This window comes from Gopherus evgoodei, chromosome 9 (assembly GCF_007399415.2).
Source record: "Gopherus evgoodei ecotype Sinaloan lineage chromosome 9, rGopEvg1_v1.p, whole genome shotgun sequence".
NCBI classification, from domain to species: domain Eukaryota; kingdom Metazoa; phylum Chordata; order Testudines; family Testudinidae; genus Gopherus; species Gopherus evgoodei.
The window spans coordinates 87,848,605-87,871,686 of NC_044330.1; the positions used below are offsets into that span (position 1 = coordinate 87,848,605).

At 46.7% G+C, this 23,082-nt stretch overlaps 1 protein-coding gene across 3 annotated transcripts in view; it reads right to left on the bottom strand.

Annotated features, from left to right (window-relative positions):
- Nucleotides 1-1,120: 1,120 nt before the first annotated feature.
- LOC115657933 (wiskott-Aldrich syndrome protein family member 3-like) overlaps nt 1,121-23,082 on the bottom strand; it is a 48,380-nt gene continuing 26,418 nt past the window's right edge. For 2 of the 3 annotated variants that reach the window (XM_030576294.1, XM_030576295.1), the window contains 8 exons: nt 21,557-21,721; nt 16,506-16,640; nt 12,792-12,945; nt 11,597-11,714; nt 9,819-9,994; nt 8,990-9,253; nt 5,501-5,892; nt 1,121-4,676 (listed from right to left, as the gene is read on the bottom strand). In XM_030576294.1, the coding sequence (XP_030432154.1) occupies nt 4,519-4,676; nt 5,501-5,892; nt 8,990-9,253; nt 9,819-9,994; nt 11,597-11,714; nt 12,792-12,945; nt 16,506-16,640; nt 21,557-21,689 (1,530 nt within the window). In that variant the 5' untranslated portion in view covers nt 21,690-21,721 and the 3' untranslated portion in view covers nt 1,121-4,518. The remainder of the gene's footprint in view (nt 4,677-5,500; nt 5,893-8,989; nt 9,254-9,818; nt 9,995-11,596; nt 11,715-12,791; nt 12,946-16,505; nt 16,641-21,556; nt 21,722-23,082) is intronic. The other variant, XM_030576296.1, reaches the window with a different exon arrangement.

The following is a 23,082-nucleotide window of genomic DNA, read 5'->3' on the forward strand; positions in this document are numbered from 1 at the left end:
GTGCAAGAGCAATACAGGGCCAACATAAACAGCCAATATGCTACCCTCCTCGATAGCAGTACATAAAGGCCCCTTTCTATTCTGGCCATTGCATGCCAGGGTAGGAAGGGGTGGCCCCATATCACTCACTACTATGGGTTGTAGCACAGCCTATAGACAGCCACAGCGATGGTGCTGTAAGTGAGAGTAGCCCCTCGTCTAGTTCACACCAGGAGCTGTTTCAGCTCCCATAGCAAGCCAAAATCTGGGCAGTGCAATGCTAACATAAAGCCATGTGCTCCTGGGCTGTGACCTCTGGGCTATGCGTCTGTCTCCACATGTGTCTGTCCCCACGGTTCCTAACCAAGATATGTCTGCCTGTGTACAGCTTTGAGGGCTGATCTTGCTTCCTCTGAAACTACCAGGGGTTTTGCCACTGACATCAAAGGGAGCAGGAGCGTAGAATCATAGAGTCATAGAAGTGCAGGACTGGAAGGGACCTCAAGAGGTCATCTAGTCCAGTCCCCTGCACTCAAGGCAGGACTATGTAATAACTAAACCACTCCTGACAGGTGTTTGTATAACCTGTTTTAAAAGCCTCCAATGATGGAGATTCCACAACCTCCTAGGCAATTTGTTCCAGTGTTTAACTACCTGACAGGAAGCTTTTCCTAATGTTCAACCTAAACTGCCCTTGCTGCAATTTAAGCCCATTGCTTCTTGTCCTATCCTCAGAGGTTAATGAGAACAATTTTCCTCCCTCCTTTGTGTAATAACCTTTTATGTATTTGAAAACTGTTATCATGTCCCCTTTCAGTCTTCTCTTCTCCAGACTAAACAAACTCAATTTTTTCAATCTTCCCTCATAGGTCATGTTTTCTAGACCTGTTATCACTTTTGTCGCTCTTCTCTGACCCTTCTCCAATTTGTTCATATCTTTCCTGAAATGTGGTGCCCAGAACTGGACACAATACTCCAGCTGAAGCCTAATCAGAGCAGAGTAAAGCAGAAGAATTACTCCTCGTGTCTTGCTTACAACACTCCTGCTAATACATCCCAGAATGATGTTTGCTTTTTGTGCAACAGTGTGACACTGTTGACTCATATTTAGCTGGTGACACATTGTAACCCCCAGATCCCTTTCTGCAGAACTCCTTCCTAGGCAGTCATTTCCCAGTCGGTCCAGATCATTATGAATTTTAATCCTATCCCCTATGTCACTTTATGCCTGAAAGCAGATGTGCCAGTTTGCGGCGAGGCCCCAGCTTTGGTTTGTTATGATGTCTTAAAAGGCCATGTCAACAATGCTGGAGAAAATTATCAACTAACATCTTGGGTTGTGCAAATGACAACAAACCCAAGCCAGGTCCCATCTTCTAGTTCAGGCCAGTCTCCCATGAACCCTAGTGATTTTTGCTTGAGTAAACTGGGCAGAGTCTGGCCCTGTCACCATTAGGACCCAGTCTGTGGTGGACAAGACTGTGCTCCTGATTCCAATGTTATGAGCCAGAGTAAATCAGGAGTAACTCACTGAAGTTAGTGGAGCTACACAGGTATGAAACCAGGGAAAGTGGAGCAGAGTCAGGTTCTGTGGGTTTAAGACCCAGCTCACATTTGCAAAGGTGAGAAGGGTAGTGGGCTGCGCTCTGGAGGCCGTTCCCTCAGGCACTGGGCCTACAGTGCCTCACCTGACACCAATATCCTTCTCTGCATTACAGTCCCCAGGCCTTGCACATCCAGTGTGCAAGGACAGGGACTGTGCCCAGGCCCCACACAAGGTCACAAGGGGAAGTCTCCTTGCAGCCTTTCCCCTTCCTGGCATGCAAGGTGCCATGTAGCCCTCAAGTCAAAATCTCCCTTCCTCTGCACTCACACACAACAGGGCCAATGTTCAGGGGCTGTCGCCAATCCCAGCCACGTGGACCAGCTGATATAAACCCATGATCAGTACCAAAGATAAAGGCAATTATTACATCTCTTTAGCATTCACTTTATGTCTGAATATGTTATGTTTTTAATCTTATACATCAAGCCCATCAGTCTGGGATTTCTCTTCATTTGTGGGTCACATCAAAATCATGCATATATTAACAACACTATATAATAAATACTTATGTGGTTTTGTATATGCTATTTTTAATGTACAAGGCTTTTCCTGGTCTTGCAGTAGGGGTCCAATCCTGCTCGCCTCACTGAGGAAAGTAGCATCATTGACTTCAGTGGCGCTACTTGCCCGAGTAAAGAGATCAGGGTTTGGCTTGCAGCTTCCTACCTCTGTATTTTCCATTTCTTGGGAAGGGGGTTGCCTGCTAGTTCTAAACAGAGACAAGATGATGGTAGGAGCAAGAGGCTTTGGTGTAACTACTGCACATCATGAATTCCCAGCTCAACAACAAGGCACCAGCTCCTTCTATGTCTGTTTAACATTCCCATTGCCCCAGGAGCTGCTGCTGAGCTGTTGGGTCCTATGTCAATGCCACTGAGAATCTGTGTTGCATCCTGCTGGGTTGTTGTCTTGTTTTCTTCTTCCTTTCCTGTTGCTGATCTGACATATGCTGTCTAGCTGCAGTTTTTCAGGAACTATTGCTGCTTGGTTTGAATAGCGAACGCCCTCGTCCCCTCTCCTTGAAAAGCGGGCTGGCTCAAGAGCAGCATTCTCTAGTAGATAAGGGTGAATGGTGGCACTAGCCAAATGGGGCACTATACGAAGTGACACTTGTGGGCTCCAGCCAACATCTTCTCTGCCCTTCACCAGGTCTCCCTGCCTGCAGGCACCAAAGGCACTCTCACTCTGGCTGACCACTAGCTGCCTGTAGCCCTCCCTTGGCTGTTTTTCAGTCACCTGCATAGACTGAAGGTGGAGCCAAAGTGCAAGTTTCCTGTTACCGGGAGGGAAATAAGAAAATCCAGTTTCATTCACCACCCCTGAGTCAGACAAAACTGCGGCTGGGGAAGAGGAAATGGTGCGTTTGTTGGTGTGTGCATCATGTCCCTGGAACACTGGGGCCCTATCTGACCATATTATACAGACTCAAGGCTGACATTGGCCAGTTTTCTATTGGTCAGAATCCATTTCCTGTTCTCTTGTAGTTTTCAGAACTGACTGTGGGTTTTCAACATTTCCCACAGGATCCCTTTGGATTCTCAGGGGTTCTCCCTTAGTAGCTACATGAAAATGGTTTTAGGAATCACTCTCCATTTGGATTAATAAACCAAACAGCATTCACTGGTGTTTTCAGCATCTTAACTCCAGGCCCGATCCTACCAATCTTACTCATTATCCCCCAGTTCAGAGTCATTGTCAGGTTTGCTGTACTCCACGCCGACCCATTACCGCTGCTCGCAGAGTACCATACTATTCAGCCTGAGTAAAAGTGGAAGAATTGTTCCCTCAATAACTATTTCGGGAATAAGACTGAATTCACCTCAATTGTACAAGGAGATTCTCAGATACTAGAAACTGAAAATCAGAAGTGAACCCAAAGGGACAAATATTGCTCCCTACTATCTCCAGTGGGGTTGTTTTAGTGCAGCTAAGAGTTATATTTAGCCTGGTTAATTTCATTTCAAATAATAATAATGTGATACAATAGGACAGCACTGTCAGCCAGTTATTTCAAGGCTTTCAGGGTCTTTCTTAGACAACTTAAATCTATTGCGAGGTTCTTTTCTCTTGAAACTGACTTTATTCCTTTCTACTCAGTAACAAGTGCTTTGTTTCTCTGCTGATGGCAAAAGAAGAGCAGGCTTACGCTAAACTTTCCTTTCATGCTCTTCCCCAGGGAATCTGAGTGCAGAGCTGGAAATATAACCATGCCACAAACATCTGTTCCTCCCTACGATGTGCTCTTAAAAGTGAAACTGGGAGACAGCAGAGAACTCTCCTTTCAGACTGTCAGAACGCAAAGCTAACGACATTACTTTAAAGGGAAAACAGACCCTTTCTGCACGTAACTTTCATGGCAATGAACAGAGCGTTCCCCTGGCTCATATGGTCCAAATCCCAACAATTTTAAACATCTGCAGAAAATACAAACAAGTGAATTGTGGTCTCCAGACACCTGTAACCACGTGGCGGTATTTGCTATGGGAACAGGATGCTTTTTCAGCAGCTTTTCATTATAAAATTAACATCTGGCCAAATAAGCAGTGTTGTTTCTGCAGTTTTGTTTCTCTAAAAACACATGTATGGGACTAGCTTCTGACTGCTGCCACCCTGGTGTAAATCCAGAATAACTCCATTGATCCTCGCCTCATTGTGTTCTCAGCATTATTGAAGTGTCATAGCCACACCTGGCGAGATTCTGGGCAGATGCCTGCTGCTTTTAAAGTATGTCCCACCAATGCGCACTCTCTCTGACAACACTCCCATCATTTCTTCAACAATGCAACATTGTGTAAAAGCAAAGCTCCTGAATAAGTCACACTACGTGCTGACGGTGATCAGTATTCACTTACAGGGGAACCCAGCCATACACACCTTCTTGTGGAGAAGCAGGGAGGGGGGGAGTACACGCCAACACAGCATGCTGAGCTTTCTTAATCTGACCACTCATTGTCGTCCAGTTCTGAGTCATCGTCGGATTCGCTGTACTCCACTGCAATCCGGCGGGACAGGATAGTGGCTACATCATTGCCAACTGGTTCTTTCTTCGCCTCCTGCTCCCACTGTTCCTGGACTTTCCGGAGTTGAATTCCTGCAGTAGAAAGGATGGGAAATCTCCAAGATCAGCAAGAACGGCTACACCCATTGTCTATATGAGCAAGTGTGATGGCCACTCTGTTGGCCTGCATACCAAAGAGTGACCCAGGGACCTTCAGAACTAAAAGCACTGCTGCTGTAGCTTGAGCTACAGCTCCCTACCTGGTGTTGCAGCTGACTCATCTCCTCTATGGATCTGGCACAGAGGAGGACCTGTAAAACACCCACCCGCCCACTCACCAGTGGGCTACACGGGGTTGCACAGCCACAGCTTGCCTCCCTCCCTACTGTTCAAAACGAAGAAGGAAAAGGCACATTAGATCATGCTGTCCACCGCTTTCTCCACGGTGCCTAGTGCAAGTTTGTTCCCTACTGGGCATTTGCTTGTGCTCTGTGCAGTCCAGTTTTAAACCTCCCAAATGATGGGGCTTTCCACCACGTCCCCTGGGAAGCTGGGCTTCAGTGCATGCAGTATTTTTTCCCTGATATCCAGACTGAATAGTCCTTTGCTCAGTTTCATCCCATCTCTCCTACTTCTACCCCCATATCAATAATTCCCCTCTCTTCAGTGTTCACAGGTAACATTAGCAATACAATCTTCTTCACATGTTCCCTGAGCATGCAGAGCCTGATCCCAGATCATGGAAACCAGTGGGACACTTTGCACTGACTACAATGGGCTTTGGATCAGGCCTCTAGCGTGCGCGGGCATGTGTGTCTGCTGGAATTCCCAACATGTCCTTCTCTCTCCATCTCCACTGAGCCGAGACCCCTCCCCCTCACTGCTGGTCAGTGCCAGTGTCCCAGGTTGTAACTCACCCCTCCGAATTGCAGCAAGCAGGTCGCTCCTGGCATCGCTCATTGGTATCAGAGGGATCTGAGGTTTCCGAGGTTCAACCGCTGCCGCCGGGGGTGACGCCGAGTGAGCCGGCGAGGCAGTGACTGTTGGAGGACCAGGTGGAGGTGGAGGAGGTGCGACAGGGGGCCCCATCGGGCCAGTCTGAGGGGGGGAAGCAGAATATGGGCAGGGTGGAGCCGGAGGCGGGGAAGGTGCATATGATGAGTGAGCCACGGAGGCTGCAGCGCTGGGCGCCATGGCAGCAGGTGCTGAGATGGGGCTGTCGAAGGCAGTCTGCGCAGAGGGTATCACAGGGGGCGGGGGCGGAGGAGCAGGAGGCACAAAGTATTCTGCCAGGGGCATCTGCTGGGGACTGCAACAATTAAAGGACAGAAAGCAAATCAATGGCAATGGCAGAAATCATGCTTGCTAAAGAAATACCACACATGAACCATAACATCAAGCACCCGCTACTCAGGGTCACCTAGTGGAACCAAAATATCCCAGATAAATTCCAGCTTTGGGAACTGCACGTGCTCAATTCCCCCTGCAGTTTAAAGTGGGCATGACATTTATCTCCACTGTCTGTCCTAAACTATTGCGCAGCTCAGCTATGTGCTGGTAAACAGCTCCCATGTTCCACCCCAGCAGTGGCTGCATTTGAAATGATTCCTATATATTCAGAGAAACCCACTTTGGTAACAAAAGCAGACCGCTTTCTAAATGTCACCTGAAAAGACACAAACACCAAATATGACAGGAAACTCAGTCCTTGTAAGCAGATATACTGGACTACCTCCAGGCCTGGCTCCAGCAGGTGTAACTGCCAAGGAAGTCTCTGGGCCAGGGGTCGTCAACCTTTCAGATGTAGTGTGCCGAGTCTTCATTTATTTACTCTAATTTAAGGTTTCGTGTGCCAGTAATACATTTTAACATTTTTAGAAGGTCTCTTTTTATAAGTCTATAATATATAACTAAACTATTGTTGTATGTAAACTAAATAAGGTCTTTAAAATGTTTAAGAACCTTCATTTAAAATTAAATTAAAATGCAGAGCCTCCCAGACCAGTGGCCAGGACCTGGGCAGTGTGAGAGCCACTGAAAATCAGCAACCGTGCTGCCTTCGGCACACGTGCCATAGGTTGCCTACCCCTGCTCTGGGCCATGGAAGCTGATCAGACAATGGGCGTAAGCCGTATAATACTGTATCTTAGACCAGTTTGCCATTCAGTAAGTGTGTAAAAACACATGGAATTTACATGCTGAGGGGCAGGGGCAGGACAGCAACTGAAGGAGGGTGTAAGGCAAAGTAGTGAGGAGAAGGAAGCTTGTAAATCTTGAGTGAGAACTGAGACACTGGTGAAAGTGGCCTCAGATGGCCTGGAAGGTCATGTTCCCTCTGGTCACCTGTATTTCACCTTGAAAGGCTATGCTGAAGTCCAACTGAGTGACTGATCATTTAAACATACAAAAAGGGGAATACAGAGATCTGGCTGAATCCCCATCCTTACATCTGTACACTGTGCCTCTGTACGGGAACCGCTGTGACAGACATCCACAGCATCTGACACTTCAGCGTTCCACCCAAAAGAAAAAAAATTGTCTAGTTATTGTTTGGGAAATGTCTTTGCCTTGCACGACGCCAAAGGGGCAGGTAACAGTGAGGCGCTTCAGACTGGTTCAGAAAAACCAGTTACGTCCCTGCATCATACCAGGAACAGTATCCGCAGTTACGCCAGGCGGGACAAAGCTAAAGGAGCTACCAATTATTCTGTGTTAAGGCTGGTCTGACCGACTGCTGCGGTCAGGATGAAATCTCCCTCCTGTGGTGCAGAATTGTGCATTTAGGTTTATTTTTGTAATGGTCCAGGGGAGATTACACCTTCCTCTGAAGCCTCTGGCACTGGTCACTTTAGACATTCAAAGTGATACTGAATTAGAATGAGCCATGTGACAATCTGTAGGATCCTGTTAGGCTCAGGATACAAAGTGTTATATAATGATCTTTGAAGACTGAAATCATTTTATTTGATGGTAGACACACAGAGAAAGGGTGCAATAAAAAAACTGCAATTAAAAAACCCTCAGCACCAAGTCTCAGAGCCTGCGTCAGCTGACTTGGGCTTGTGGGGCTAAAATTAGCAGGCTTGAGCTGGAGTCTCTTGGGGTCTCAGAGCCTGGGCTCCAGCTCAAACCCAAACATCTACACTGCCATTTTATAGCCCTGCAGCCCAAGCCCTGTGAGCCCAAATCCGCTGAGGCAGGCCAGTGGGGCCCATGCCCTGGGTCTTTTATTGCAGTGCAGACATACCCAGGGAGAGAACTGAGTTTAGAACCTTTAAAGGACCATCGCAGGTGAATGAGCTGAATTATCTTTTAGTCTTTTGTTTTCCTTATGACTCTGGAGTACAAGCTCCTGTGGGATCATGAACTTGGAGGGCACTGACGAAGAGAAGGAGAAGGCTTGCAGAATAGGTAAGGTCTCCCCAAGTCAAGTGCTCACAGGAAGCTGTCCAAGGTCCTGAACAAAAGATTTCCCCTCCTCTGCCACTTTCTAATTGGCAGAAACCATCACGGGCCAAATTCTGCCCTCAAATATTACCCTATTCAGGGTTCCACAGGATGTCAGAGGGCAGAATCTGAGCTCGCATGTGACTTTTTTGACATTAGTTTATCTTTGGGTGACAATAAAGGCTGGTAGCAAGGGGAAGGCTGGATGAGTCAGGGAGTTGGGACTTAGGGCTGGTCTATACTGGCGGGGGGGGATATCGATCTAAGATACGCAACTTCAGCTCCGTAAATAGCGTAGCTGAAGTCAAAGTATCTTAGATCGATTTACCTCAGGTCCTCACGGCACGGGACCGACGTCCGCGGCTCCCCATGTCGACTCCGCTACTGCCGCTCGCTTCGGTGGTGTTCCAGAGTCGACGGGAGCGCATTCGGGGATCGATATATCGCGTCTAGATGAGATGCGATATATCGATCCCCGAAAAATTGATTGCTACCTGCCGATACGGCGGGTAGTCTGGACGTACCCTAAGATAGGGATCTTTATATATCGAGGCTACTGGATTGAATTTGGACCAGTCTTGTACTGGTCTAGTCATCACTGTGGCATGATGTGAAAGGAGATGGTATTTTCTGAGTGCAGTTCCTGATAGGCAGGTGTTGACCTCTCACAAAGCACTCTCACACATGGCACCAACTGGTGTTCTTGTTGGCAGGCTGATCACATGACTAAAGGACTGAATGGGCCATGAAGACTGAACTACCATCTCTCACCTCATGAATGGTAAGGCGTACTTACAGAAGGACCATCTATGTGACAGCTGCTGCCTATCGTGTACTTGTTCTGTGGACAGAGGACCTCACTTTCTATGGCTGTCAACATGGCACCTTTCCAAATCACTAAACTCATTTAAAGGGACAAATAGGTCACTGGATGAAGGAAATCAGGTTGAAATCCATACCCATACTCCTTGACTATCTGAGGTCTTGGTCCATTCAATATAGTCTCTGGATGCTGCGGCACATGGGGCTGCTGGACTCGGTTGAGACTGTTCTGACGGCTTCCTGCTGCTGAGGGCCTGTAGACATGTTCCTGGGCCTGGTTAGCGACCAGGATGATCTCCTTGTTGTCTGTTGACAGGTGTGAGGCTGGAGCTAATATCTGCTGTGCAGGGTGGTTAGGACTGGCCGGGTATGAATGATCAGCTACATCTGATGCATAAGATCTATTGCACAGAAAAATACCAAAGGTTGTATTCCTGTATGGAGGGCCTGGAGGGAAGGCAAGGTGAGGACAGGTCAGGGAGGAGTATGATGGCACCTACTGGCATTTGGGATCAAGGCATCAACATTGGGAGACATGATGTGTAACCATCAAAATACAAACATGCAAGACAGTATTGGGATGGTGCAAGCAGAGGGTAGAGAGGCAGCAATAGCCTTGCAGGCTAATGAATTAGCCTTTCAGCTCAACTGGGTGGAAATCCTAGCTTAGGTCTCAAATGAAAAATGTTCTGGTATCATCTCAGCTCCGCACAGAGATCGCAAAACCAATGCAGAATTAGACATGATTTGGCAGGTGTAGGACCAACCTAGCAGGGGTGTTGCATGTCAGAATGCAGGGGCATGTGCTAAGCAGCACAGTGCCTGCTTTCCCTGCATCTGCTTCCTAGCCAGAGCTAAGAGTCCTTCACTGCCACGAAGAACCAATTCACCCAGAAAATCAAAAAGGAAAAAGAAAGGTGAAGAAAAGCAAAGAAAAACAATAAGCGTGTAATACAGAAAACCTGCCTATTATCTGGGGATAGTGATCCTTCCGATGAGGCCATGTGATATGGGGATGGTGAGAACCTGTTATCGGGACGGAATTCTTTATCATATGCCATCATGTTCCACTCCAGGCGCCGGTTGCGGGCTTTTCTGACTTTCTTCACCTCCCGGGTGGAATCTTCCACTAACCGCTGCTCCTGGAAGCAGATAAGCACTGTCCTGTTAGCATGACTGCAGGATGGCTGCCTGCTGACTGTACACAGTGCAATGTTTGCTTGAGCTTGACTTCAAGGAAGGATTTTAGATTGTGTGTATAAGGGTAACTGGGATACCAAACAACAGTGGAATTCTCAGGACATATTATTTTAGATCCTGGGTCCCAACCACTAGGACACATCATCAGCACTGCCCCTCCATGCTCCCTTTCCCTCTTGTAATAATGAGTCCTGGTGCACCACCACTACCTGCTTTTCATTCAATTATGCAATAAGGTTGTGCTGATCTAAACACCAATCACAATCACAAGGCTGCTTCTGGAGCAGCCCACGGCATGAACAATGGAACCGAAGGCTGTGAGCACCTGTAGGTTCAGCCAGTGTCTTCACCTTCTAAACTGGTACAGTTAGCTGTGAAAGCTGGGATGGAATCACTGGAGTCTGGAATACATTCCAGAGACTTTCCATATGATTTCCATGTAGATTTGGAAGCCAAACTACTAACAACCCAGAGAACAGTGAGGACATCAGTAACTCAGCCAGAGGTTAGGAGTGGGTGAGGTTCTGTGTCCTGCAATGTGCAGGAAGTCAGATTAGATGATCATGGTGGTCCCTCCAGAGTTTAAAGTCTATGAGTCTATGAGAACATGGAAACTCAAGTCCACAGTCACTCTTGATGGAGGTAATAGTGTCAGGGTGAATCTCAAGCTCATGCCATAAGCCTCTTGTTGCACAGCCCATGTGAGCATTTGAATTCCAGTGGGCCATTCCTACACCCATTGCTCAGACACCTTCCATCAGAATAGGCATTAGCCAAAGCAAACAGGACAAGACAAGGTCCAGCAGCATCTACTGGTGCTTATGGGATAAGCTTGTTTCTCTTCAACCCAGGCCTTAAACATGTTCTCTGACCACGTGCGGGGCTTGCTTCTATTTTAAAACATGCTTTTCTGTCCCTGGGCTCTTTAAAAAGAAAAGCAATGGGGGATCCTTTACCTACCACTGAAACCCCGGATTTCCTTTATATTTCTGTTCTCAGGGGCCAATCCCTTGAGTGCCATATAGCTAAGGGGCATGTAGGGGACTTCAATCAAGGTAGCATAATGTCCAAAATAGCCAAGAGGGATTTGTTTCCAAAGGTTTCAGTGTCATATGACTCCCCAAACAAGAGCAAGCAACACACCAGAAACTCATTGACACCAGACTGTCTCGTGATTCCTTTATTGCCGGTCTGAACATTAGGAGATCTGTATGTTTCCTGAATGTAAAAACCTCGCAACTGGTGACTGGCACACATGAGGTGAGAATACCCAAGCTCCATCCCAGGCTCCTTGGGCTGTCAACCTGTTCGGGTGCTAAGGTGGGAAACTAGTAGATCTCCTTCACAAGTGACTCCTACCAGAGCAGCATTGACTGGCCATGAGTTTGAGGATGATAGTACGGTGAAGGGCACCTCAGATATGACAGAGAGAGAGAGATACTGCACCCATTTCAGAAGGACACTATAACAGTATCAGACTATCAAACTAAGTCCAGACCAGCCTCATCTTAGGCCCGATTCAGAACCTTCTCTGATGCTTTTACCTTCTGCCTGCGTTTCTCCTTTCTCTTGTCCTCAGTTGCCTGCAGCATCTTCTCCTTCCACAAGTTGAAGAAATATGAAGGGTCAGTGTAGAATTTGAGGCCATCTTTCTTGTCATCCCTAAAATTATCACAGCAGCGTTGGGGAGAGGTAGAGGAAATTCTCAGCAACAGGATGAAATGTTATTAATTACTTAATGGCGAAAAACAAAGGCACGTTAATGAGCCCAGCACTTGGGAAATGAACCCCAATGAGCTCCACGGGCTGGCAGCAAGACACCTCTTTGCTTCAGCCTACAGTTGCTTATTTCCTTCTGTCCAGCTACCTCCTTTCATCCCCTTCACTGTTCCATCCCCACCTCGCTCTCCACCCATTCCCCTCTCACCACAACATAGATCATTAAGGATTTGGCACAGATGACACTCAGAAGTAATTGCTAAAAAATGGAAAATATTATTGGCTTCAAAGTTAGTGGTTTATTAAGGCCTGTTTGACATACAAGCTGATACAGAATTCCAGGAGAGTCTCTAATTTTCCAAAGAAGCTCCTAAATGTTACTACTTCTTCCCACCCCCAGAGATGCATGAGGGTGGGGGTTGGGTTCCTGCCTTTTGGGATGATCCAGGCCATATTTAGCTTCAATCTGTTAGTGATCAGTGACACTTTCTCACATCACGTTTATCATTGGATGATCTGCACTGTGCAAGTACAGAATATTACTGGCTGTATTAAATAAACTCTGGGTGGCTTCGATTGTCTTGTAGCTGCAATGCCGAGACCGCTGAACAGCCGAGAAAAGAGCATCATTTACTGAACCATCATCAAAGAGCGGACTAATATTCTCCTGTAACCACCCAGTAACACCACTCGACACAACTGTGACTTCAGATTGACTCCATCACAGCACTTGAGGACAAGGGCACCAATGGACTTCCAGAGGAAGCCTCATACAGCAGCATGAACAGAGTATACAAGCAAAGAGATAAGGGGCCTGAAGTAACACCACTGAAGGCAATGGAGTTACATACAAGTAAAACTGGGTAAGGTTGATCAGAAGTGGGTCCTTCCGATTTGACAGGAAACAATCTCTTCCAAAGTAGGTTTGGCTCGGCTAGGGCTTGTTTGGTCTATATTGAACTGTACGCCGAAGTCACACAGTGGGCATGAGACATGTTGCCCAAACCCCACACCCTTTACCTGTATGTCGTGAGGATGTTGAGCGGTGGCGGCTTGTCACAGCGTTGGTACATCTCCATCACGGGGTTAGGGATGGAGTTCCGAGAGACCACCTGCTGATTCTGCACAGTTGAGCTCTTGAACGCTTTCCGCATGTTAATATCTTGCAGTGAAACTGTGACCACACAAGAAAGAAACCTTAATGTGCCTGAGGAAAGGCTGAGGGCTTGCTGTTTGTATTCTCAACACAACTCCTACACCTTTCACCCAGCACTGGGCCATGTGCCTGGCCTTTGCTCTCTGCACCCCGCCCTAACAAGGCACACTTGCCATTCACACTACGTCCTCGCGTTTGAGCACTGCAGCCCTAACACTCACATTGTGTGTTTGACAGTCCTACCTGTGCCCAGCTTGTGCACTGCATCCAGCACTCACACTGCATGCCTCCCGTTTTCCCCTGTGCCCAACACGCATGCTGCATGCCTGCCGGCCTCATCCAATACCCAGCATATAAATGTACAGCTATTCAAAACATTAACCAGACTTGGATACTCTAGATTAAAAGGTTGGTTCATGTTCAATTTGAGTTTATTTGTGCAGGCTAGAGACTTGTCCCAGGTCACTTTGGATGCCAGTGGTGCCTAGGCATTAATATTTCCACCTCTGTGTTATTTTATAATTAAAATCAAGGCCTCTCTGATGGCACCAACCAGAATTTCTGGCATTTCCCCCACGATCGATGACAATCCATCCAGCCCTTTTGATCGGTGAGCATTTGCCCCGGCCTCTCCTGCATGTGGGCACGTGAGGCAGAGCTGTGCGTGAGGAGAGTGGGAGGCAGAAATCCAGCCTCTGGCACAGCCACTTAAGCCATCCAAAGCTTTTCTGCTGACTGGCTGCGATGCCAACTCCACTACAAGTCGTGCTGCAGGAACTCCCACCGGCTGGAAAACAGCATTTTGCCAAAAGAAGGAACCACTCTGAGCTGGCACACAGGCCTACGCTGTGACAGCCCTGCTGACAGGCTTCCCTCCTGTGATGGGAAGTGGGCTGGTTTTCATCACTGAACTGAAAGAGACCTACATTCGGTGAAGTTTACTTGTGGCAAGATTTGTGTCAGGCAAGCACAAACAGAAGTTCCCCACATCAGTGTAAGCTGTATGAATGCAGGGATGTTACAGAGGTGAAATGTCCAAGGAAAGGCAAACTGTCTCTAATGGAGGGAGCGTGTGAGATTCTGTCAGATACATATGCAAATTTACTGGGGCAGATTCTCGATCCTGGTTAAGTCTCCTTTGCATGGAATAGTGGCACTTAGAAAATCCACCTTTTGATTAGTGTAAAACAGACCAATTTTGTTCCAAAAGCAAAGGAACGTGGAAGAGTGCAATGGGATTTTGTGCAGAGGAATTTTTTCAACCTAAGACCAATGCTAAGTCCTGTTTTAATTTTCTATCATCCTTTGCAGCCACATGCAGCGTGACACTTTTACAAACAGTGGTACTGTCTACTCCGCACTATATGCAACCAGGCTGTCTTGGCCAATTCTTATTAGAGATGGGCCTGAACCAACCCCCCAGATCAGAACACCCTGAAACTCTGTGGAAGTTCTGATCCAGCCTAACTTGAGATTCATCTCTAACTCCTAATGCCTCATCAGAAAGATTGCACTGGCCTCCCTCTGCTATTTGCTGGGACTCTGGCTTTGTGGATCTGTTAGCATTTGCCACGCTCCTCCTTCTCCCCAGTATTCAAAAAGACATCAAGTTGCCACATCAGATATCCCAGGACAGTCATGGCTGTCTCCTAGCCTGTTCAGCGGGCCGGGAAGCAAACTCTATCCATTGAATCCGCTCTCTAGCCAGGTGGCGTGTGTCTGCAATAGAGCTGGTCAGGAATTTTTCAGTGAAACTTTTTAACTTCAGCAAATGTTGATTCATCAAACCCAAACTTTTCACAGGAACTGGTTAGTTTCAACACTTTTTTTTTTACTAAAAAAATGTTTGGAAAAAAAGTTTAAAAGTTGTCAAAATGAAACATTTTGGTTAACTGGAGCCAAAAGGTTTTTTTGGCTTTTCGGTCTGTAAAAAGATTTTGGCTGTAAAAAGATTTGAGAATGATTTCTCACCCTTATTCAGGGTGGGACATTTTTTCAGTATCTCATAAATTTGCCTAGGATGGGAAAATCATTTCCCTCCCAGCTCTCATCTGCAGACACACTGAGCATTTGTTTAGCAAGAGAAAGGCTCCATATGTGTTACGTCCTGCACTCATGTACCTATGTGCCAGTGTCTGCTGCCTGTGTTTCAGTGCATAGATCTCCATGTCTCTGGCCTCCATTGGGATGTTTGTAGTGCTTCTTCAGATGTCTGACTGTCCATCAGTCACATTTATTAATTAGGCAGGTTTCCTGCTTCCCTGCCGTCCTCCGCTTCTCTCCCAGGCTAATCTCATGCGGTGAGTTGATCAAATAATTGCCTGTGTTCTCTCTGCTCCCAAACAAGGTAACTGTTCATATGTTTGCCTGCAGTATTTTCTCTTAACACATTTTGCATGGAGAGCTGCCAAGGCAGCAGCTATACCACACAAGGAGGGAGAGGTGGTCTGGAAGGGAGGGATTGCCCCCTTCTCTCTGCAGGAGTTAAGGAGTGGCAGTGACAGACTGTCCAATTCTCCTTGTCCAGGAGGGTAGCTGCTGTGATCCCAGGTGACAGGCAGTTCATGGCCGCATCAGCAGATACCTAATGCTGCCCATGAGAAGCACTGAGATACGACTGATAAGTTACCTGCATTTCAGGGATTCAATGAACAAATAACCATAGCAACTGTGGCATTACACAGGGCTACCTTTGAGACAGCACAGGGACGATCTTCTTAAAGAAACACACAGCAACATTTCCGAGGGAAGGACGTGAGTCGCAACGGGCACAGCCCCCAGAATGACTTCCAGCCAGCTGGATCCAGTATTCAACACTGAAGGACAAATCCTGTTGCCACTTACACTCCAGTAACTTGAACAGGCCAGAGAATACACCATGGTCCTGATCATATTGGTTATCTTTCCTTAACCGTCTGGGCTGCTCGAACTTACACTCAGCTGCCATAGCCCCCAGGGGCTGCTCCAGCAGTTGAGAACAGCTAAAACGTGCTGTGAGTTATGCTATCCAGGGTTAGAAGAGCGAGCAAGGATTTAAAATAAAGGAGTTTTGGAAAGGATACAAACTCTCCTGCTTTATGGCATTAGCTGGCCTCCAGCTAAGGGGGTTAGGAAGACATGTTCCTGGGGAGCACTTGAATGCATAGCTGACTTCAGCAGGGATCCTTGCACCTTCCTCGGGAGAATCTGGCACTGGTTGGCGACAGGATGCCAGACTATGGCAATTGCTATGTTCCTCCAAGCTGAGGTGATGCAGAGCCATTTCCATGGCTCTAAACCTCCCACGGTTTCTTGGGAACTTCCTCACTAAAAACTGCCTCTAAATTTGGCTGTTTGTGGCATTCACAATCTCAGCGGAAATAAGAATTAGGGTTTTTTTAAATGGCTTCCAGGCTAGCAGGCTGATACTGCCCCCTGATCCTTTGGAATGACTCTCCATGGCAGAGAGAGAGAAAGGAGCAAGCCAAATATTAGTAAAATCTTAGTAAAGTGAAGTTACAATTGAAATTCCTTCCAGCTGCAACCTCCACATTCTACAAATGAACAAAGACAACTCCTGTCGGCCAGTCCCATCTTACCTTCCTCCACCGTTGAGTCCAACTGAGTGACCTTGATCACCAGAAGGTCCACCCTCTCCTGCAGGGAGTTCATCCGCATATAGAAACTGTTAGCTTCATTGAACAGTTCTCCAAATATGTCTTCAGCATGTCTGCCTTAAAGAACAAAAGGCAAAGAGGGGTGTACATGGCAGCCCAACTGAGAGATGGATGATTTAGTTATAGAGAGAGGCAAATGTAAGGATTTTCCCATGGGGACTCCGCTACAAAAGACAGGCATAGCCAGTGCCGTCCTGGCCTTCCCATTTGTTTTCCATGACATCTGTCTGCATTCCCAGACATTATTTCCCCAGATCTGTGCCGCCTTCAGTTTGAACAAACTAGCCACAAGCATGAGCAGTGCATTCCTCCCAGGGGGCCTGGGAGACGTGTGAAAGATGGGAACCCAAGTCTCCAGCCCTCATGCTTGGCCATTACAGGTCGGCTTGTTTGCAAGAATCTTTCCATATTTTGTGTGTGCAGTAAAAGGTTCCTTTTTGGTGGCCAAAGCAAGTGATAATGAAAGACAGGAATATGCGTGATGGAACTGATTTCCTTTTAACTGTCGGTTTCAGGGCTGGCGCTTCCATTTAGGCGACCTAGGGCACTAGGATTTGGGAGGGTGGAATTTTGCCACCCTCGGCGGCAATTCAGCGGTGGGGGGTCCTTCCACGCTCTGGGTCTTCGTCAGCAATTCTGCGGCGGGTCCTTCACTCGCTCCAGGACCCGCTGCTGAAGTGCCCTGAAGACCGGGAGCGCGGAAGGACCCCCCCCCGCCGCAGAATTGCCACCAACGAGAGGGAGCGCGGAAGGACTCCTGCCTAGGGCGCCAAAAACCCTGGTGCCGCTCCTGGTTGGTTTCATGTCTAAATTGTATAACTGGCCAAGTATATTAATTGTGTATTTTGTAATGAGCTGATGTGTCTGTGCACAGCACTGCCTTCGGCAGCACAGAATCAGAACTGCTCTAAGGTGTGCCATCCGCTGCATACTGCTGTCCGCTAAGGAGATATTCTCCTTGAGCTCAAAGGAGAATTCTGCTTTTGAACCAGCAGGAGCTTGTTTCTACCACCTGCTATTGCCATGAAGGTCTCAATAGCCATGGTGAGCACCAGAGACAATGGTGAAATCTTGGGTGGCCATGAATTTGCTACACTATATAACCAAAAGCACAGGTTCTCTGCAGCACCCTCATTCTAAGTGGCTTTAACCTCAATATTTTTGCATGTTTCTGAATGCGGAAAATGGCCTTTTGTCACTGACAGCAAGTGGTTGGCCACTTCAAATGCAACAGGTTCCACACTCCTGTCCCAGAACAGGTGCTCCCTGTTTAAGAGGATGGGGCAGCACCTGGGGCTATAAAGAGCCAGGCTGGCAGTAAGGAATGGGGTGCAGCTGTGACTGCCACAGTCCACTTGGAGGCGAGGCAGTGGGAACCTGCTGAGGGAAAAGGGTCTCGTGGGAGAAAGCCCTGGGAGGCAGTGCTCTGTGAAAAGGGCCAGGAGAATCCTGCAGGAGGCACTGAGAGGCAAAGGGGAAAATCCTCTGGCAGCTGCAGTCCACAGTGGGCTGAGAAACTCCTTTTATGTTTTGACTATGTTTAGAAAATAAAACTGTGCCTGGAAAGAGTCTCTGGGCGTGGGCAGTGGGGTCTTTCCTGGGCTGGAGACAAGCCAGCACCTGGCAGTCACATTGGAAAAGAGCCATATAGGGAGCAGGAAATCTGGAGACCCTAAGCATGATCAAGGTTCTGTTGCGCCAGGCACTGTACACACACATACCAAAGAGACAGCCTCTCCCACAGAGAGCTTACAATCTAAATACACAAGAAGCAGTTTCACAGGGTCACACAGCAGGTCAGAGGAAGGGCTATGAATAAAACCTAGGTCTCCTCAGTCCCCATCCAGTGCTCTATCCATTGGATCAGACTATCTGCTTCCTATTAGAGACTGAAATGGTATAGCCAAATCCAGGTATTAACGTACGTGAGTGAGTGTGTGTGTGTCCACTATAACTGCCCTGTTAGTGATCTCTAGGACTGTCGAGATAAGTATTGTTCCCAGTCCATGGGAAGTTTAATAACATCTATTCTAATTAAACTGTCCTGAAAGAATTCAATCTTGAATGAGCAAAAACTGTACCAGGGTTGAATCAACTGCTTAGAAGAAAAAAATCCACTACTCATTTTGAAGCAGCTGAAAGACTCTGAATTAAGGCTACTTATATTATTTCACAGTTCATCACATTTCCATGTTAATCTTTTAACGTGGGAAAGGTCTAAATATCACAACATTTATCAAACCACTACTGACACCTCCAGGTGAGAATCATATTAACTCAATCCTGGTTCACGACTTATTTGGATTGATCTCTCCTTCTCTCTCCCTTTGAGAAATAATATCATTTTAAATGTGGTACCTTTAGGATGACAGTCCTGAGCTGAGTTTGTGTGGGTTTTTTTGGTTTTGTTTCTTTTTGCAACTACATCTAGCAAGCGATCCCCACAGATTCAGGATCAAGGAGTTTTTCGTGCAGATGGACACTCTTCAATAACAGGGAAATCTGGGCTTTGTAGCTTTCTGATCTGATCCAGTTGCAAAGCAACTCAGACAGTCTTGGTTTAATTTATTTCCATTCTTTGTGATGAGTAGACCATGGGGCTTGTCATGTGTGTGTGTGTGGGAGGGATCCCTGCATGTGGCCGACTATTATCAACGGCTGTGCTCTAAGCAGCTCGGAAAACATGTGGGGGGGGTTAAAAATAAAAGTGAATATAATGCAGATGAAAGATGCCAGAGTGACAGCGTGGAGAGAGAGAAGGTCTCTGTTTATCCCCACCCCTTTCTCTTCTCAGCCTCTCTGCTGAAACTGCTTCTGGGGAAGGTGTGGGGCGAGGGGAGAGAATTAGAGCCTTTTACAGTCTGGATACATATTAACCACTGCAAAAACATCCCCAAACTAATCTAGCAGAGGCTAGTGATTACCCATGAACAGCATGAGTACCAATCTGGGCCAAATTCAACCTTTGACAGTGGAGGTAAAAGATCCCAGAATCCCCTTTTCAATCTCCTAAAATATACGGTCCCTTTCAACATGCCCCACAAGAGGCAGTGTGCCGTAGTGTTTAGGTCTCTGGATTGTAAATCAAGAAATCTGGATTATGTCCTCAACTCTGCTACTGACCTGCTGTGTGATCCTGGGCAAGTCACTTAATCTCTCTGGGCTTCTCTTCCCCTCTCATGCTTTGTCTGTCTTGTCTGTTTAGAATGTAAACTCTGTGAGGGTAGGGATTGTCTCTTATTACATGTTTGTACAGTGCTTAGCTCAACGTGGCCCTGATCTCATTTGGGACTTCTAGGGTCTATTCATGATAATATATGTGGGGAAAAAAAGTAATCACTACAGTGAGAAAACAGGTCTTCATAGGGGACACTGCAGATTATTCACTTACATTTATTTCCATAGCAAGAGGTATATTGAATGCTTCAGTCTATGTTTCAAGTACTGCACATAATAATCACTTCCAACTTACTTTAGACTCCCCAATTTATGTTTCAATAATATTGAGGGTGTGAGGGGAGGGGGGCGGGGCTGTAAAACCTTCTCTGAATAAAAAACCAATTCAATATCATTTTTCAGATGGGGATACCAGAATTGCATGCAGTATTCAAGGTGTGGGCGTACCACGGATTTATATTGTGGCATTTTGATATTTATTGTCTTACTATCTATCCCTTTCCTAATGGCTTCTAACATTGTTCGCTTTTTTGACTGCTGCTGCACACTGAGCAGATGTTTTCAGAGAACTATCCATGATGATTTTAAGATCTCGTTCTTGAGTGGTAACAGCTAATTTAGTCTCCATCATTTTGTATGTATAGTTGGGATTATGTGCATTACTCTGTGTTTATTAACAGTGAATTTCATCTGCCATTTTCTTGCCGAGTCACTCCTTTTTATGAGATCCCTTTGTAACCCTTCGTAGTCAGCTTTGAACTTAATTATCTTGAATAATTTTGTATCATTTGCAAACTTTACTACCTTGTTGTTTACACCTTTTTCTAGATAATTTATGAATATGTTAAACAGCACTAGTCCCAGTACAGATCCTTGGGGACTCTGCTATTTATTTCACTCCACTGTGAAAACTGACCAGTTATTCCTGCCCTTTGTTTCCTGTCTTTTAACCAGTTACTGATCTATGAGAGGACCTTCCCTCTTTTCCCATGACTGCTTGGTTTGCTTAAGAGCTTTTGACAAGAGTACCTTGTCAAAGTCTTTCTTAAAGTCCAAGTGCATTATATCCACTGGATCACCCTTGTCCACAAGTTTGTTGTCCCCCTCAAAGAATTCTAATAGATTGGTGAGGCATAATTTCCCTTTGCCAGCTGTGTTGACTCTTCCTCAACATATTGTGTTCATGCATATGTCTGATAATTCTATTCTTTACTATAGTTTCAGCCAATTTGCCTGGTACTGAAGTTAGACTTATTGGCCTGGAATTGCCAGATTCCCTCTAGAGCTTTTTTTTTTTAAATTGGCATGAAGTTAAATGCCACTGTGGTAGGTTTCTGTGATATTTCTCCCCCCAAGGATGTTAAATTTAATCACATTATGGTCACTATTACTGAGCAGTTCAATCATATTCCCCTCTTGGACCAGATCCTGTGCACCACTTAGAGCTAAATCAAGAATTGCTTTTCTCCTTGCTGGTTCCAGGACTAGCTGCTCCAAGCAGCCGTCATTAATGGTGTCTAGACATTTTATCTCTGCATCCCATCCTGAGGTGACATGTTCCCAGTCAATATGGGATGGCTGAAATCCCCCATTATTATTATTAGGTTTTCTCTTTTTGCAGCCTCTCTAATCTCCCTGAGCATTTCACACTCATAATCCTGGAGTCAATTCATACCAGCTGAAGTTCTGATCCAGTAATCCCCGAAGTGGGGATTTTTGCATATGATGAACAAAACAGCCACTCTGCCTAAGAACCCCACAGAGGATCCATCCATTCCCTCTTCTTTTCAACTTACTGAGGCTACCCAGCTGCTTGATGATGGCAGCCAAGGTGCTGTTGGTCACACATTCCAGCTCGCTGGTCACCCCATCAGGAAGAGCGCCACGGCACAAGTGACGAGGTTCAATGTTCCTCTTCACCAGAGGCATCTTTCCAGGGAATTCTCACTGCTTTCCCTGGGCTGAAGCAGAAAGGGAGAGAAATCTGTTTTTCTGGAAATCTCTAACCAAGCAGGGAATCCTTCAAGCAGCTGCCCTTTTAACAAAGGGAATACGAGTCTGCTCTTTACCTGCCTCCAGAAGAGTTCTTAAAATAGGTCCCTGCCATTTGGTTGCTTGAGAGATGGTTTAAGCTGTACAATGCAGGGAGCCCTGCCTCCATCCTCCCATAGATGTTTAATGCTCTCGCTCTGTGACCTATGGTATTCCAGGCAGTGGGGGTGTAAATAAAGTGCATCTGATGGGCAGCACGCAGCAAACGCTTCGCTGAGCACCTCCCAAGCAAGACAGTCATGCAGTTAAATGTGTGTGCCCAAGCATGCAGCTCCCCATCCCCAGGGTATCCACGCGCCTACGCACACTCAGAGAGAAGGTTTCCGTCTGGGGACAGTCTGCATTTTTAAAAGTGTTGTAATTGAGTTTGGCACTCATGAAAGAGGCCAGGTTGACTGTTGTAGAGACTGCACATCTCTCTGCAAAGCCAGGCGCTGTGCAGACAGCAGCAGTGCAATCTACCCTTACATTGGCCTTAGGGGGACTGCTTCTAGAGGCAAGGAGATCCACAAGACACCTCACCTAAGCTGGACCAAGCCAGAGGCACAGCAATATAAAGCTCCACATCTTATCACCAGTCTCTTGATCCATCCAGCCTCTTACCCACCACTCTTGAAAAGCCCCTGACTGGTGCCTTTTCCAACCAAAATGACAAAACTGAAACCAGCAATCACATGTGATTCCATTATCTCCAGCAGCTTGCAAAGCTCTTTGGGATTTATTTTTAATTTGGGGGCACCATGATATACCAATACAGGCCATCAGAGTACAAAGGAGCCAGTCTCCGCTCTGCCCTGCCCAAGCAAATCATTTTTTGTGTGCGTCGGTTATTCCCAATCGTTCTGTATGTGTTTCAAATCCACACACTCCCTCTTTTGCTCATCAAAACTGGGTTACTGTCCATCAGTTACAAGAGCCCAGCTGCTGAGAATGAAAAGCAGCACATAAATCCTGCTCATGCTGGCTGCCAGTTCTGCGACAGCCCCGAGCAACAAGCACACTCTATGAATAGTTATCATCACACACTGGCAGGCAATGCAGGGACTGCATAAGAATCCAGGGATGTTTAATTATTTGACAGGTCAGTGAGACGTTGGGAGATCCCAATATTAAACAAGCCTAATGAATTCACTTCCCATGGCCTCCTTCCCCCTTCCCCATTGCCAAAGGCTTTCTTGCCTTCCAAATTTGCTAATGCAGATGGGACCTGCTTAAGATGGACTAGCTGAAATAACATGGGACTGATTCACGGATGGAAGGCCCGGAAAAG